This window comes from Aotus nancymaae, unplaced genomic scaffold, assembly GCF_030222135.1.
Source record: "Aotus nancymaae isolate 86718 unplaced genomic scaffold, 86718_ANA_hifiasm-v0.15.2.pri h1tg000040l, whole genome shotgun sequence".
In the NCBI taxonomy this organism is placed as follows: Eukaryota; Metazoa; Chordata; class Mammalia; order Primates; family Aotidae; genus Aotus; species Aotus nancymaae.
The window spans coordinates 101,835,025-101,853,785 of record NW_026988454.1 but is presented as its reverse complement, the minus strand read 5'-3'; the positions used below and the strand labels follow the sequence as shown (position 1 = coordinate 101,853,785).

At 35.9% G+C, this 18,761-nt stretch overlaps 1 protein-coding gene across 1 annotated transcript in view; it reads right to left on the bottom strand.

The window, feature by feature from the left end:
* Positions 1–18,761, bottom strand: part of EYS (eyes shut homolog) — a 2,025,572-nt gene that overhangs the window by 284,294 nt on the left and 1,722,517 nt on the right. Inside the window, 1 exon segment of the mRNA XM_021676159.2 lies at positions 11,809–12,029. Within this exon segment, the coding sequence (XP_021531834.2) occupies positions 11,809–12,029 (221 nt within the window).

Sequence of the window (18,761 nt, the reverse complement as noted above, 5' to 3'; positions counted from 1 at the left end):
AGGAAGGTGACAGTCAAGAAAACCATATTAGCAGGTCAAATTTAGTGGGCTTGTTCTTGAAGAAGAGAGCAAGGGAGAGAAACTATTAGCATACTGTAAAAAAAGAGAAGAGATAGGTTTCAGATGGGATTTAAGGCACAGAAGTCTCTTATGCCCAGGAAGATCAATCAGTGTAAATGAGTTCTCCATGTATTATTACCTAAGGGTAGAGAAAATTGAAGATGAGATTTTTCCACCTACTTCTTTGACCTTGCTGCATAAATATGATATAAAAAATATATGTGGAATTTGACAGTGGTCTTTTCCATTGGTCAGTCCTTGAAACTTTTAACTCTTTGAGGCTTTTCAAATTTGGTGTTAAGGAATTTTCTTCATATTTAATCTTATTTGTTCTCATTAAAATATAATTTTATTTGTAATCATGACTTTAATAAAACTCTGATTTGCTGGAGATCTATTAATAAATGCTTTATGCCCTGTAAAAACAAATGCCCAGCCCTTGTTGCTACACACTCAAGGATGGCAGTAATAAAAGTGGTTAGAAAATCAATTTAAACTGCATTTGTACTTTACCAAGAACTGGTGACACTTACATTGGTAAGAGTTATGCTTTCCAAATATGTGATCCACTTTTATAAGCAACTAAAAACCCTGCAGTTTCAGTCACACTCTCCAAGCAAGAAGAAATGACCTCACATCAATCCATTTTCACAAGACCTGGCACTTGTAGAATGGAGGAAAGAAATGAGATAAAAAAATAAACAATAGAAATTGTGAAACCTAGGCTGTTTTAACCTAACTTGCATTTGCTATATGTATAAATGGAGAAACACAATTTGTTCTGCATGCCTTAATGTTTTACACACTTGAGATTATCATCAGCAAAGTAATATGTGGAACAGGTTTCCATGTCTTGTTTATCTTTGTGAATCCACTGATCATTACACTGCTTACCACAAAAGAGGCTCCATAGTGCTGATACTATAAAAGAAGGGACAGATTGATGTTATGAAGGATACATATTCTATTTTAATCAGACAGATTTAGATCAAAATAATTTATAAACATGAATGTTCTAGAAAAAAAACCAGAAAACAATTACCAAAATTTTTGTTGTGGTGCATTACTTTCTAAGTAACAATGAGTTAAAGCATGCCTGTGTTTCTCCTTTTCTTCTTTCCTAATAGCATGTGTATCTTTGTGTAAGTACTTCTTTGCTCATCACGACCTTTTCTTGTTAAACATTAAGTACAGCAGAGGGTTACACTGCAGCAGCTGGAGCTCCTATCTTCTGGTAATGCAGAAAATGTCTGGTGTTCAGAAAAGGTTCAAAAATTAGTAATAATACAAAAGGAGAGCCACATGTTCTTTTAATGTCATGCTAGAGCATTGTCTGATTGACTGTCTTAAGGATTATGTAATTCTCTAGAAGGTGCATTTTTATTTGGCTCACTGTTTACGGTTATGTGTCACTCAATAACACTGCTGAGAAATGCCTCATTAGGTGATTTCATCAGTGATCGAGTATCATAGAGTGTACTTATACAAACCTCAGTGGCATAGCTTACTATCCACCTGGGTTATACAGTATGGCCTATTGCTCCTAAGCTATAATACAAATCTGTACAGCATGTACTACTGAAACATGTACTGAATACTGTAGGTAATTGTAACACAGTGGTATTTGTGTTATCTAAACAAATAAAAGATGCCGGCATTCCTATACACCAATAATAGACTTAAAGAGAGCCAAATCAAGAATGAACTGCCATTCACAATTGCTACAAAGAGAATAAAATACCTAGGAATACAACTAACAAGGAACGTAAAGGACCTCTTCAAGAAGAACTACAAATCACTGCTCAACGAAATAAGAGAGGACACAAACAGATGGAGAAACATTCCATGTTCATGGTTAGGAAGAATTAATATCATGAAAATGGCTATACTGCCCAAAGTAATTTACAGATTCAACGCTATCCCCATCAAGCTACCAATGACCTTCCTCACAGAACTGGAAAAAACCACCTTAAACTTCATATGGAACCAAAAGAGAGCCCGCATAGCCAAGTCAATTCTAAGCAAAAAGAACAAAGCGGGAGGCATCACACTACCGGACATCAAACTCTACTACAAGGCTACAGTAATCAAAACAGCATGGTACTGGTACCAAAACAGAGATAGAGACCAATGGAACAGAACAGAGGCGTCGGAGGCGACACAACATATCTACAACCACCTGATCTTTGACAAACCTGAAAAAAACAAGCAATGGGGAAAGGATTCCCTGTTCAATAAGTGGTGTTGGGAAAACTGGCTAGCCATATGCAGAAAGCAGAAACTCGACCCCTTCCTGACACCTTACACTAAAATTGACTCCAGATGGATTAAAGACTTAAACATAAGACCTAACACCATAAAAACACTAGAAGGAAGCCTAGGCAAAACCATTCAGGACATAGGCGTAGGCAAGGACTTTATGACCAAAACACCAAAAGCATTGGCAACAAAAGCCAAAATAGACAAATGGGACCTAATCAAACTCCACAGCTTTTGCACGGCAAAAGAAACAGTCAATAGAGTGAATCGGCAACCAACAGAATGGGAAAAAATTTTTGCAGCCTACCCGTCTGACAAAGGGCTGATATCCAGAATTTACAATGAACTAAAAAAGATTTACAAGAAAAAAACAAACAAGCCCATTCAAAAATGGGCGAAGGATATGAACAGATACTTTACAAAAGAAGACATACATGAGGCCAACAAACATATGAAAAAATGCTCATCATCACTGGTCATTAGAGAAATACAAATCAAAACTACATTGAGATACCATCTCACGCCAGTTAGAATGGCGATCATTAAAAAATCTGGAGAAAACAGATGCTGGAGAGGATGTGGAGAAATAGGAACACTTTTACACTGTTGGTGGGAGTGTAAATTAGTTCAACCACTGTGGAAAACAGTGTGGCGATTCCTCAAGGACCTAGAAATAGAAATTCCATTTGACCCAGCAATCCCATTACTGGGCATATATCCAAAGGATTATAAATTGTTCTACTATAAGGACACATGCACACGAATGTTCATTGCAGCACAGTTTACAATAGCAAAGACCTGGAACCAGCCCAAATGCCCATCGATGATAGACTGGACAGGAAAAATGTGGCACATATACACCATGGAATATTATGCAGCCATTAAAAACGAGGAGTTCACATCCTTCGTAGGGACATGGATGAACCTGGAAAACATCATTCTCAGCAAACTGACACAAGAACACAAAATCAAACACCACATGTTCTCACTCATAGGCGGGTGTTGAACAAAGAGAACACATGGACACAGGGAGGGCAGCACTATACACGGGGGTCTGTTGGCGGGGAGGGGGGATAGTGGGGGGGTGGGGAGTTGGGGAGGGATAGCATGGGGAGAAATGCCAGATATAGGTGAAGGGGAGGGAGGCAGCAAATCATACTGCCACGTATGCACCTACGCAACAACCTTGCATGTTTTTCACATGTACCCCAAAACTTAAAATGCAATTAAAAAAAAATACAGTTTAAAAGAGAAGAAATGGTACACCTATATATATAGGGCCCTTATTATGAAAGGAGCTTACAGAACTGGAAGTTGCCTGTGTGAATCAGTGAGTGAGTGGTGAGTGAATGTAAAGGGCTAAAACCCTGCTGTATGTTCCTGTAGACTTTATAAATACCATGCACTTACTCTACACTAAATTTATAAAAACAAAAGTAATTGTGCTATGATGTTACATTTGCCACAACATCACTAGAAAATAGAAACTTTTCAGCTCCATTACAATCCTATGGTGCCACCATCATATATCTGGTCTGTTGTTGACCAAAACGTTGTTATGAAGTGTATTAATACTATTAATTAGACCAGGACTCTGTGAAGTTACATGCAAACTTGTAGGTTGTGATTTGATGGAGAAGCAAATGAATACAGGCTGGTAGAAAGCATCACAAAATTACATTTTATTGCCTTATAGAATATTAACCAGTTTGTCTCTAACCTTGCAATCTTATTTTAGCATGTTTTCTGTGCCTATAAAAGCTCAGTCTCTTGAATTCTTTTTCAACCAACTTTACCTTCGTGATGGTTACTTCATATAGGAGCTAAATGAATCTTTGGTATTTGGTTTATACAACTGTGTAAAAATCATGTTTATAACTTTTTGAAAATTAAACTTTGACACTGGGCTTGAGTTGTCTTGCCAGAATCCCATCTCAGAGAATTGTAGAGGGAAGTTTAGATTTTGTGGGGCCTGAAGCTCATATAATTTTATGGCATTTTATAAGCAAAATATTTTACAGATTCAAATAAAAATTATACATAAAAGTGATTATTTATTTAGAATGAGAAAATAAATCACAGCAAATTACTTCAATATTTGGAGTTTCAGGTCTCTTTCTCTGAACTCTCTTTTAAATTGTACTATAGTTTTTTTTTTTTCAGGAGACGAGAGTTTTATTATTACTCAATGCAGCCTCCTACTGTACTGTAGTTTTAAAAATGGATACATAATAATTGTAAAAGAGATAAATATTACTGTATATTACTGTACATATACAGTGATCTATACATAATACAGAATACGTACAACAATAATTTTGCATATTTATGGGGTACGTGTGATATTTTAATGCATATGTGTAATTATCAAATGAATAATTGGAGTATCCATCACTTCAAACATAATTTCTTTGTGTTGAGAACATTCCAAATGTTATCTTTTAGCTATTTTGAAACATGTAATAAATTATTGATAGCTAATAATTTATCAATAACAAGTATTGTTACCCTATTATGCTGTCAAACACTAGAGGTTACATGGTGATGTTTCCTGATTACAACTTGATTTCCCTTCCCAAAGGAAATTGTGAGAAATTGTTGCAATTCCTAGCAACTCCCAGTCTCAGAAAGACATGTACAAGGTTGAGGGCCTCTTAAGCTTCATTAGGTTCTAAGTAGGCCAACTCTGCTACTGGGTGAGGGGACGTCAGCAGGTATGGAGCTGCGAAGGATGGGTGGAGAGAATAAACCAGAGAACATTTCCCCCCTCAGGCAACTGAACCCTGGAGTGGCCCTTGGAGGAAGACTTGGTGAGGACTCCTGCATGTATCTGACAAGAGATCCAGCACTGAGTTTCTGTGTCAGAGGGTACAAAATCAATACAGAACCATAATGGCACCAGTTCATAAGAAAACCTTTCTATATTTTTTCAGTCAAATCCCTCCTGCCTCAAACCAGACCCAAAACTGGAGAAACTAGAAACAGAAGAGGGATAGAAAGAAATCAAGAATGCATCACATTCCTTCCCTACTCTAAATTCTTGAACTTGAGGTTTGTCTAACCTGGCAGAGGGCTGGTGATCACTAAATTGGATTATGAGACAGAAATTTTAAATTGGTGTAGTTTGAACCAGATGATTTAATATGTGAACATACATAGAGGGCTCTGGAACCTGCATGATATTCCAGTGAGGGAAAGTAAAGTGGAGTCCTAGAGAGTATGGACAATATTGATGACAGAAGAAAAAATTCTTTTGATACTCACACACTAGAGACTGATTTTAGTGAATGAATTATGTAGAAAATGCCTTAAATATTCAATTAATTAGTACAAAGAGAAAGGTAGGGAAAACTATGAAACCATGTATGCTTCTAAGTTCTTACCCAAAACCTAGTTAGTATTTTCCCCCCGTTTCTGTAACAACAAGGGCTGCCTACAGTGGAGCTGTTTGGAGGTTCACTGGTAAACTTTTACAGTTGCGAATAATCTAACCAAATATAAAATAGTCTTCTAGTACAAGGGACAGTTAAATCCTGTGTACAATTTCAAGGATGTAGATTACAGACAGAAAGTGTAGCAGTTAAGAAGGGTTAAATATTTGAAAATGTTATTAGTCAAAGTGTGTGGTAAGAAATTGATCTGAAATAGACCCTTTTTTTCCTGTGGTATTTAGAAGAATAGGATAGATTGCTGAACTAGACTGGGGTAATCTGGACTAGATACAGAACAAAAACTAAAAGATCTCAGCAGGTGATTCCTAGCTACATGACATTGTGAAATGACAATAAAGACAATCAAAAATTTTGTGAGGGGCTGCAACTTATTACAGAACAAATGGAAAAGCTAAGACATGATAGTCATTCTTTATATTGTGTAACAGTTCTTACTATTGCAATTTCAAATTCAATTTATGACTCCTAGCTCATTTTGAAGTGCTAAATGAGTTGGAAACTAAAAACCTCAGGAATCATGAAAAACTGCCTTCTTTCTGCCAATGCTAAAATAAAGTCTACAAAATGAGATAATAGGGAAAATGGATTGAAAGTAAAGAATAAAGGAAACAAACTCACCTCTATTCACATGGGATACTGAGAATAATGGTAATTTCTGAATGTTAAACAAACACATACCCTGTTTGAAGCTTGCTTAATATGGAAAAATTATTAATTTCAGTTGGGTTTGATTTCTTCAGTCTTGCTCAGTTAGTTGAATAACACTAGTTTATCCATTTGTTGCCCAGTTCAGTGGTCTGCAAAAGATGGCCCTTTCGCCAAATCCTGCCAGCTACCTATTTTGGTAAATAAAGTTTTATTGGAACACAACAAAGTCATATCCATTTGTTTATATTTTGTCAGTGGCTACATTTCTGCTGCAATAGGAGAGTTAAGTTGTTGTAATACAAAGTCTGATATTTGCTGTCTGGCTCTTTACAGAAAATGTTTGCTAGCCTCCGTCTTAGAACGTGGAGGATAGCACTGGTTAGTGATGAGTAAAAGCTATGAGAACAGTTAGAAACATAGACAGCAGATTCATTGAGATGTGGGAATTACTGACTTTCAGTGCATGATAAAATACATTTATATGTGCTTAGCTCCTGGTACAATTAAGAATAAATTTAAAATTAGTGTCTCAATAATTATTTGCTGTAATGTCAGTGATGTAAGTTTCTAGTGGTGTGATTGTATACGGTATATTCCCAAACCTGATGCTTCTTTTAATTATTGTTTAATTTATTTAAAAACATTTGGCTCAGAAAAGGGAAAGTGATTTAAATATTATCGTTTAATTTGCTAACCTTCCTATGCCCTTTTGGAAACAGCTTGTTTTAAATCCATAGATATTTGGATACTCAGAATAACCCTTCTGTATTACTTTCTAAGCTGAATTTCACTACATGCAATTTGAACTTCTCTGAAATGAGCAACCGCAGGGGTTTGAAAATTCTAGTACAGATTTATAACAAAATGAACAAAGATTGGACACTATTCAGAAACATGTGATGGTACTCAAAGCAGAATGACATTTGCTCAGTAAAACTGCTGAAGTGTTACTTTCCTTGATACTTTTCAACATGAAATTTGTCGTCTTGTAAGCAGATTACAATCATATACAGTGTAGGAACAGCTCTTTACAGCAGTAAATTAGATCAACCAAGGTAGAAAAATTACTGATGATTTTCTTTACAAATATCCATGGTAACAGCATGTCATTTTGTGAACCCTAAAGTCTAACTCTATGGGACTAAAACTCCATTCATTACCCTACTCTTGTGTAGAGAGGCGATTTCTTTAGGGGTTATCTCATGCTATAGCACTATTATTCTTTACTTATTGGGGAAAATAGGCATGCATTTTCAGGAGATGTGGATTAGAATGCTCAAGTCTGTGGGTGTGTGTGTGTGTGTGTGTGTGTGTGTGTATGTGTGTGTGTGTGGTGAAAAATCTCTCTTTCTTAAGGTTCTCATATACCCCATTAGGAAACATTCCCTAACCTTTGAATTAGAGTCATATCCTAGAACTATTAAACTGTGATGAGAAATTGTTATTTGCATTTCAAAGTAAAAACTTAATGCCTACATGCTATAGTATTAAAACATCAGTGTCTCTGTATTTTGAGAGAGGCAAGCGGAGAGGTAAAAGGGCTTTCTTTCTGTCTCTGTAATAATTACTCTTTTATTCTGAACATAAACAGTCTTATTACTTTGAAAATAAAGTAATATAACTTGTAAGCCTATAAAGAATTTCATCAGGCCATCTTGTTCATTCCCCTTGAATCCAGAGAGGCTGAATATTAACACATATTATTGAAATTGATCTGCTATTTTGAATGCTGTCTTGCATCCAATTTCCTCTTCTGAGAAAATAGGAGAAAGGAGAAGGGAAGTTTAAAACTCTGCCTAGATAGGCTCAGGAGTGAGATCAGGTCAGATGGCATGGACTGAGGCAAAAAACAGAACCAAAGGGTGAGAAGAAAGTGGAAGAGAATTTAGAAGATTGTGGAGAAATCCACTTTATGATGTAACAGCAGAAAGAGAAAGAGAATCTTTGGCTTCCACTTACAACATAGGTAGGAAGTGAGTGACCAAAATCATGACGTCAGTTCAGATCCATTTTGTCAAAATCAGGACAGGGTTTTTCTAAATTTCTTTGTTGGAAGCCTCTACACTGCTCAGTGTATGCCAAGTGTGAGTGTGCATCTGTTGAGGGAGAATGTTGGTCATGGTGATGGACCTTTGTGTCCTACCTCTTTGACCTGTGTTTTTCTTAATGAGCTGAAACTGCTTATGTTCTCATTGGGAGTCTGTGTTCTCCTTCAGTACATTTTCTGGTTCTCCTTTTTGGATTACTGCACAGACTGCCGGAGTGCTAGCTGTAGGGTTGGATATTGGTGTTTTAGACAGAACAGGGAAGAGTGAAAGACAGCATTCTTATTCTGATAATCTCCGTGGTCCCACAACTATCTGCTCTCTTGTATTAAACTTCTGATACGCTGCAGGCACTTCTTCTCAGATCCTTTTAATAACTTTAAAAAAATGCTGTTGTGGAACTGGCCAACTCCAGTGTATTGTGGTGTTGGAATACACAGGAGATTGCAGGAATATAAGTCACAGCTGCTATGGAGCAGCATGTCCCGTATGCAGCAGTGCAAGGAGTAGTTTACAGGTGTTAAGCACTGGCAATCAAGATAGAAAGCATGTTGTTCATAAGATGTGAAGAGTGTTATACTTAATGATACACAAGTGGCACGTCTCCATTTGGCCAGCAGTATAAGGAAACACACAGATCTGGAAGTCTTTCAACAGTGCATGCCAAGTCAGTTGACATTCCAGTAGATTTCTCTGGAGTTGTGGTTGAGAGGTTGAGAGACTTAGAAATGAGTATGGAAGGTGAGATAATGTACATGATGAAGACTGACTAATATATTTTTGTGCGAAAATTTACCTTGAGTCTTGAAGAGCTGATAGAGCTTCCTTACTAGAATAAAAACTCTTTGTGTGCAAACCTGGTGTCTTGAATATACATCTTTGATTTACCTATACCTTGGCTCTTAGTTGGCTCTCAGATAATGTTTGTTGGAATAAGTCTAAGAGAATCAATATATAAAGTATAAACAAATCTAGGACTGCTTATATATATCCTGTCAGGATGATTATCTTCATTGTTATTTTCAAATACATATTAAATAATTGAGATTGGAACTAATGTGATGTTCTTTAATCCTTGCAGATAAGAGGTTTATTTTATTTAACATGTTCTTGGCTTACAAAATATCAGAAAGTTAATGTTCTAAAGTAAATCTTATTCTTACCTATTTCTCTGAGTTGGTGATGTTAGACACTTTTCCAGAAAATGAGAGTGTATTAGTGTTCTATTCCTGCATAACAATATTAACGCCAACTTAGCAGCTTAAAAGAATGTACTAACAGTTAACTCACAGTTTCCATGGGCCAAATTTGGGTATGGTTTCACTGGGTTTTCTGCCTAAGGATCTCGCATTGCAGTAAAGGTGTTAGCTAGGTTGGGGGTCTCATCTCAAGGTTTGACTGGGAAAGGGCCCATTTTCAAGTTCACGCGGTTGTTGGTAAAATTCAATTCTTTGCAGCTGTAAGAATGAGTGTTTCAATATTTGCTGGTTGTCAGCCAGGAGCCACCCTCAACTCCTTGCTGGTTGTTGGCTGGAGGTCGTTCTCAGTGCCTTGTCATGTGGGCCTTCCCCAAACTACTGTTTGCTTCCTCAAAGCCAGAAAAAAGAGATCATCTCTTTATAACATACAGCTTACACTTCTGTGCGGTCTAATCCTGGAAGTGACATCTCATCACCTTAGTTTATTGGGTAGTCTGTTGGTTCAAAGTAAGTTACGGGTCTCATCCACATTCAGGGAGGGAGGATCACACAAAGGCATGAACAACAACAGGTTGGGGACTGCAGCGTCATAGTAGAGTATGTTCACCACACTTAGGGAGGGAGGAATCGCAATTTTTGTCACTTCTTAATTTCATCAGTGATAAAGCCTCATGGAAAATATTTACTTAGATTGAATGACACAAATATTTCAGACATTAATGAAGTCAGTAGAGAAGTTTTTTTCCTGTTTCTATTTCGCTTAATTCTACAGAATTGCAGGTTTTTCTGCAGGGTTCTGAAGATTGCCTTGCTAAATTAGTTTTGCATTATTACATTTTGAAAAACAATTGGTATTAGTGGGTCCATTATAAAGCAAAATATTTATCAAGTAAAGACTAGAGGAAAGTGATGATGGTCAAGGAGACATCTTCACTCTTAGCCCCCAAATTTACTCACTTTTCATTCTTTAAATCTGTATCTGTTGTACTTCTCTTTTGTTGAATAGATCTGTGTTGCTGTTATTGTACCAATTGTATAAATCAAGTCATACTTCCACACTGAATCAGAAGCCAAATTTCTAGACACTCTGAGAAACTCTCTCTTCCCTTTCCACTAACCATGCCTTGATTTTTATTTTTTTCAAATGTATTACTATCATTCTGCAATCTCTGGTAACTACATCAACTTGACTTTATCATACCTGTCCAGTCCTGTTTCTTGTCTTTGCGATTTGGTTCTTCCTCTCTCCCTCTTTTTTTATTTACTGTTCTAATGATCACTTTCAGAGTTTATTTCTGCCTAGCATTTTTTAATCCTTTTTTTAAATACAATTTATCTTTTTACACTGTGTATAGAGATGTTTACTTTTATGGAGTCATTATTGACTGCTTGATAGCTTGTCCCTTGAAAATACTGAGATTAATTAATTAAAATAGCTCCTGTGAGATTTGGTCAATTTTTTCTTGACTTGAATTATTTTAAGTTGTATCTGTTTCAGCTTCCATTGTGTTGTTATTTGTAGTCCCAAAATAAAGAATTCTCAGATAACTGAAGGAAATTGGGAATATGTTTTATACTGTTCAAATGAGACTCCCTCAGGGTTGATTCAGTTAAGACATTTAAGTGGAGCAGAAAGTAATTTTAATTAAAATCTTCTTAAGTTTATAAGCATGATAGGATATAGGATTACAAATAAAAAGAAAAACACAGACATAGGTAATTTTTACTCCATCTTGAATCTTAGCAATCTAAGCAGATTCTTTTTTTGCAGATAAAAAGCAAGTATGATAAAAATTAATAAATATATCAAAACCATCACCAATGAATAATAACTTCTTATTCATATTTACAAAAAGCTAGAACACCTAGATAAAAACTTGGATGCATTTGAAATTGCCAAAACCAGGTCCAGTTACCTAGTTATTGTCAGAGTCAGAATCTCTCGTCACTTGAGTTACAATATATACATTTCTTTGGACAAACAAGAATTTACCACACGTGTGTATCATCGAGGTGATGCATAGAAAAACTTGAGGTTCTGGACTTGTCTTTTCCATCTCTCAGAGGACAATGCTGCCAGCTTTTGTTATTTTAAGAATTTGGGGTCATGTAATATAGGTTGGGAATCAGGAGACTAGTACTGACCTGATGCAGGTGCCATTATTGCGGCACGGATGATGAGCACACCAAGGGACATGACAATTCTCAATATTCTTTCCACGTCGTGCTTCGTCGATGATGAAGAATTCTTTGTTGTTTACTTGAAGGTCTAGAATGCAGCCCCTAAACCCATAAACAGGACCTGCTTTCTTATGAATTTGAACATTTGCAGGAATATGACCAAGGAACATTGACTCAAAATATGCCTGTAGAAAAAGCAACAACAAAAAAATATTGCAAGGTGGGGTCAGATTATGTGGAAAAGATCTAGGATGTTTGGTCTGTAATTGGATGTTTTAGTGTGTTTTTCTATGTAAGATAAGTTGCTGTTGTTGGCTTGTTTTGTCCCTTCTGCTAGGTGGGAGGATATGTTAGTTTAGAAAACGGTCTTTTTTTACATCTCTTTTTTTTAATCTCTAATAATATCTAATAATATTTAGCAGAACAATAGACACTCAGTGAAACCTGTTAATTGATTACTTTGAAATGATTTTTTGAGCTGATGTGTTTGCATTTTTATATAAACATTACCTAATAATAATTAAAAAAGGAAATAAAACCATGTTAACTAATTGTTGTTAGGGGTTAAATTGTGTTCCCTCCAAATTCATATATTGAAGTTCTAAACCCTAATACCTCACAATGTGACTTTATTTAAAAATAGGGTCATTGTAGATATAATTCGTTAAGATGAAGTCAATACTGGTATAAAGAAAACCTATAATCCAACAAGAGCTTTTGGATATTTATAAGGACTTTATAAGGGCAATAGTCTTTTTAGGACTTTTATAAAGAAGGTTGGATACAGAGTAACCTGTACAAAGGGATATTGCCACGTGAACAAAAAGGCAGAGATCAGAGTGATGCATCTATGGCCTAAGGAACATCAAATATTGTCAATACCTTACCAAAAACAGGCTGAGAGACAGTAAACAGATCTTTCTCAAGCCATCATATGGGAAGAATCCTGCAGTTACTGAGTTTTTAGTTTCCAGACCTGTAAGAACTGTAAGACATTTCTGTGGTTTAAGTACCCACTTAGTGGTACTTTGTTATAGCAACCCTGACAAACTAATGTAATAATAATGTATTATAAATATCCTAAAATATGAGCAAAATGTATGGTGCATGCACATGATGCTTGGAAAATTGAAAATGTTACCTTTTCCTTTCTCTTAAATTTGAACATAAATATGCATGAGAAGTAGAACTTTGCTTGGATAATATTCACTTTCTTAATTCACCTTTTATTCCAAAATCAGATCAAGAAAAGACTCTTGCTCTGAGAAGACACAAAGAAATCACAGCATCTTGCTGGGATAACTGGCTTGCCATATGCAGAAGACTGAGGTTAGTCCCTTTCTTAGACCATATACAAAAAATAACACAAGGTGGATTAAAGACTTAAATATAAAACTCAAAACTATAAAAACTCTGGAAGACAATCTAGGCAATACTATCCTGGACATAGGAACAGACAAAGATTTCATAACAAAGACACCAAAAGCAATTGCAACAAAAGCAAAAATTGACAAGTGGGACCTCATTAAACTTAAGAGCTTCTGCACAGCAAAAGAAATTGTCAACAGAGTAAACAGACAACCTACAGAATGGGAGAAAATTTTTGCAAACTGTGCATCTTACAAAGTCTAATATCTAGCAACTATAAGGAATGTATACAAGTTTATAAGAGAAAAATAACCCCATTTAAAAGTGAATATCACCCCAATTCCAGGCTGTGCAGCAAAGAAAATGAGTAGACAGCTCATGTGCATGTTTTGTGTTTAAATAAAACTGTAAAAACTGAAAAAAAATGGGCATAAAACATGAACAGATACTTTTTAAAAGAAGATATACATGCAGCCAGCAAGCATATGAAAAAAAGCTCAATATCACTGATCATTAGAGAAATGCAAATCAAAACCACAATGAGATACCATCTCACACCAGTCAGAATGGTTACTATTAAAAAGTAAAAAGAAAAAAAAAAAAAAAACAACAGGCTGGCTAGGTTGCAGAGAAAAAGGAACACTTATGCCCTGTTGGTGGGAGTGTAAATTAGTTTAGCCATTGTGGAAAGCAATATGGTGATTCCTCAACGAGCTAAAAGCAGAACTACCATTTGACCCAGCAATCCCATTATTGGATATATACCCAAAGAAATATAAATCATTCTACCACAAAGACACATGCACCTGAATATTCATTTCAGCATTATTCATCATAGCAAAGACATGGAATCAACCTAAATTCCAGTGAATGACAGATTAAATAAAGAAAATGCAGTACATATACACCATGGATAGAATAATATGCAGCCATAAAAAAGAATGAGATCATGTCTTTTGTGGCAATGTGGGTGGAGCTGGAGGCCATTATCCTCAGCAAACTAACACAGGAACAGAAAACCAAATTCTGCATAATTCTCACTTATAAGTGGGAGCTAAATGATGAGAACTTACAAACACAAAGAAGGAAACAACAGACACTGGGGTCTACTTGAGGGTGAAGGATAGGAGGAGGGAGAGGGGCAGGAAAAATAACTATTGGATACTGGGCTTAATTCCTAGTTGATGAAATAATCTGTACAACAAAACATCATGACATGAGTTTACCTACATAATAAAACTTCACATGTACCCCTAAACCTAAAATAAAAGTTAACAGAAAAAGAAGTCATGCTATCTTAAAGGTAACTAACCCATTTATGGAAAATTAGGAGAAAAAAGAGAGTCTGTAAAATTAGGCCCTTGATCTACCTTTATTTGGTCAATGCATCAGGGCCATATCTTATATGGGAGTTAGCTCTAAAGACTGCACATAAAATGAATATTTCATAGAAGTTAAATTGTCTTTGGAAATCCTGTAGGCACCACATTGGAGACTAATATGCTTTCTCCAGATAATTCCAACAGAGCTACATATTTCCTCCAGCTTTGTAATAGCTGCTGTTTTGTTCAGTGCAGCTGTAGATGAAGCTGGCATTTCACATCATGTCGTATAAAAACTCTAGAACCCCCCTGTGTGTGGTGAGGTGTACCACTATCAGACACAAGACGGAACTGATACTGAGTACAATAAATTCACTTCTCACATCTGATGTTCACTGCAGAGTTACATGCATTGACTAGAATGATACTAAAATCACTTAACATGATTTAAGTTGCTATTCGATTTCTTCTTTCCCACCCTCAGCAACATATATAATTGAATTCTAATAATTTAGATGTACATAAAATGCAGATCCTCTCTGTAAGAATTTATGGGCTACAACTGATGTCTAAATAAACTGGTAACAAGACCCTGCTCTTCAGGGCTGTTAGGCATATGGCAGGTAGACGCCGCAACATTCGTGTGGGTAACATCTTTGATATCCTCATTCCCCAAACACACTTTCGTACCTCATGCTGACATCTGAAAAGTGTTTAAATTGGTATTACAGATACAATAAAATGGAACACTATCATTGCCAGAATTAAAAAACTAAAGCCAAATAATTAAGTTAGGTGTCTGGAGGGAGGAGAGTGTGAGAGATGCCCAGCAATTTTGCTTCACATTTATACTAATATGTGCATTTTCATGTGGATGTACTTTTAGAGAATAGAAGCATGTTGAATTCTAGGTAGAGCAAAGCATCTCCATGACCCATAACAGGTCAAGCTAACTCTGGATTTGAGATCTTGTTCTTTTTTTAAAGATCAAGTCTCTGCTCCTAAGGGCATCCTTAATTTTTCTTTTCCTGAGTATTTCTTATTTAAGTCCCAGAGGGTGATTATCTTTGGGTATGGTATGGGAAGCTAAAAGTTTCAAGGTGTATCAATAGAGCTGTCACGTAGCATAGGTGTATGTCTGTTTGTTTTCACATTCTACAAACTATTAGGAGAGCTTTCTATCAGTTAAGATAAGTGATCCACTGTTAATACAATTGGAAACTATCATGAACTTTCAGACTCTGCATCCAAAGGATGACCTTCCTCTCACTGAGGATCTCTGACATCTTTGTGTATCGATCAGACACCTGGAAAAGTGAAACTTTCACTGTTTTGACAAGTGTGCTGTTATAGCAAAAAACTGGTAGAGAATAGAAGAATACCCTCCTTTTCTGTCAGCAGTAGAAAGATACGAAGGAAAGTCTACAGAGCTATCAATGATTTATCGGACCATTAAAAAAACACCCAAACAATGGAAGTAGATGGCTCTTGTATTTCTTCTGATGTGAGGTTCACGCTTAGCTGGAGTCCTGAAATGTCTAAAAAAGCAGATACTGTTGGCTGCACACAGATAACCATTAAAATGGTTGATTTCTTCTATTCCCAGACTTTCAATTATCTAAGAGATGACTTTTGCATGTATAATTATTCCTAAGGAGACAGGTCTTTAAAATAAGTCTTTTCTAATAATTCCTTGTGAATCAGACTATGAAGAATAAAGTCTGACATCAAGATATGATGTTACAAGATAAAAACACAGAGAACAGACATGGACAATCAAGGAGGAATCATGAAAATAATAAAAAATATCAATGATAATCCAGGAAAAGGACTCCATATCTGACAAGAGTGAAATGAACACTCCCTTTCCTTTCAGAGTTTCTCTTTAAAGGAAGAATGTAGTTACTCTTTTGTAATAGGTATGAATGAAAAAGAAAATAGGCAAAGAGGAAGTAAAATTCTAAAATCCAGCAGGGTGGAGGAGAGGGTAGCTAAAAAGCTATTTTATTTATTTTTTGTTTTGTTTTAATTTAAATTTAGACGTTGGGGTACTGCATATCTTTCTGTAATGACATTTTGATTCAATGTTTACTTTTATTTTACATTCATAATTCTGCATCTGAAGTTAAATGACTTTTGTGTTAATAAAATATAGGAGGTGATTATAAATATACTTTTGGTTAAGATTAATTATCAGAGCATACTTGTCTTTAAGAATATAATGACATAATTGAAATAAACTGGCTTTTATTTAAGAGCCACTACCATATTTGGTTTTTAACATTATCTGAATTGTATGTAAACAAATTTAAAATCAGAAATATTAGTTTTGGAATAAAGATGCATAAGAGATGTTGGATAAAGTATTTCAGAAGGATTTATTGAAGTAACTTTTCACATGTGAAGAAGGCTTAAATTCCTTAAAATTGTTGAAAGAAAATAAGTGAAAAGGGATAAAAAATAACACAAGCAGTATTTATCAAAATTCCCATTCTTTTGCAGTTAAAATCTCTCTTTCTCTTACTTTTCCCTAAAGTATAATAGTCTGTGAGCATATGATATCTTCTATATTAATTTATGTTTATTTTTCAAACAGAGCCTCCATCCTAATTATCTTTGGATTCTCTGAGTCCATGGAGGTGCCTTGAAAATTGGATGTTTCATACAAGATTTTTACGAGTGACCCTGTTTTGTGAAATCCAATCCTGCTTTTCCTCAGTCCCTTAGTTGTCTTTTAGGCCTCTTTCCCTATGTTATGCTGCCTTAGAATCTTGATATTTTCCTATATTCGGCACAGGGGATCCCATTCAGAATAAATATTATATTATTATTCTAATATATTCTTTTATATTATATATATATATAAATATATATGCACTCTCTCTCTATATATATAGTGCATAGGACAGTAGCTCATACAAGTTTATTTCTTTAAAAATTTGATAAATATGAGTGAAGTTATTATTGGTCCTATAATTCACAGCTAATATTTGATTCTTTAGGCTTTCTAGACTAGGAAATGTTCTCAAAATAATATCTCCTCAGCTTGTTGAAGGGAAAACTAAACTTTAGAGAAGCAACCAATAAACTGAGGTGCTACAGTTTGAACACATTGATCTAGGGAAGTGTAAATAGAAAAGTATGTGGGATTACTCGTCTATAAAGAAATTAAATATAATTGGGGGAATTTAATAATAAAAAAATTGCAAAATAGTAAGATATAGGTCAGCAAGATGGCAGAATAGGAAGCCCCTCCTTCTCCTGTGGAGACACAGATGCAACAAAAATACATGAACCAATTCCCTTTGTGAGGAATTTAGAAAACAATTAAGAGGCTCCCACATGTCAGGTGATCATGAAGCCAGCTGTATTAAAGCTGTAAGAAAAATTTATGGCATTCATTCATTTTAGGTCCCCTCCCCAACATACCATGGCATAATGAAGAGAAAACTTGCAGCTTCCAGTTAGTTTTTCCTTGAGAAGAGAAAGAGAAGACTAAAACATGTCCAGCATGCGGACTCTGGGGAGCTGTCTGACAGACTGGCTTTTTTTTTTTTTTTGACTCAGGAAAGGGTACCACATTTGGGATCACTGAGAAAAAAAGTGATGGCTTGAACTAATACGTGCTCATTCACCACAGTCTCTTGCCCTGGCTTGGCATGAAATCAGAGAAAATTCTCACCTTCTATCTTCTCCCTAAGGAGATTAAAAATTGGGGCAAGCATCCAGTGTTATGGCTTTTTGGGGGTTTTGTCTCACCAGTTTCTGTCTCACCTGTCTCAGAATGCTGATGGAACCTGGCTTACTCTCAGTATCTGGGGGCTGCTGAGAACAAAAGAGTGTTGGGAGACTTACTCCTGCTTCAAAGGACCGAGGGTAAAGAAGACAGAGGCTGGTGTGGCTTGGTGGCCTCTCCCTCAGGAGGGAGTGGGGAAAAGAGTGGATCATGCACACAATGTTCTGGCTTTTCAGAAGGCTGCCTGAGAGACTAATTTTTGTCTTGTTTGACTAAGAGTGCTAATGAGACTTGGCATACTCTAGAACTCTGAGGGCTTCTGAGAATAAGAGAGATGGGCGGATCCAGAGAACTTGTAGTACCATATACAGAAACCGAAGGAAGTAAGAGATTATGAGCTACTGAAAAAGAAACTGGAAAATCACTTTAATTGGGAGGCTGTATGCACAAGTTCAGAGAAAACATATCCATAGGAAACATTTGAGAGGACC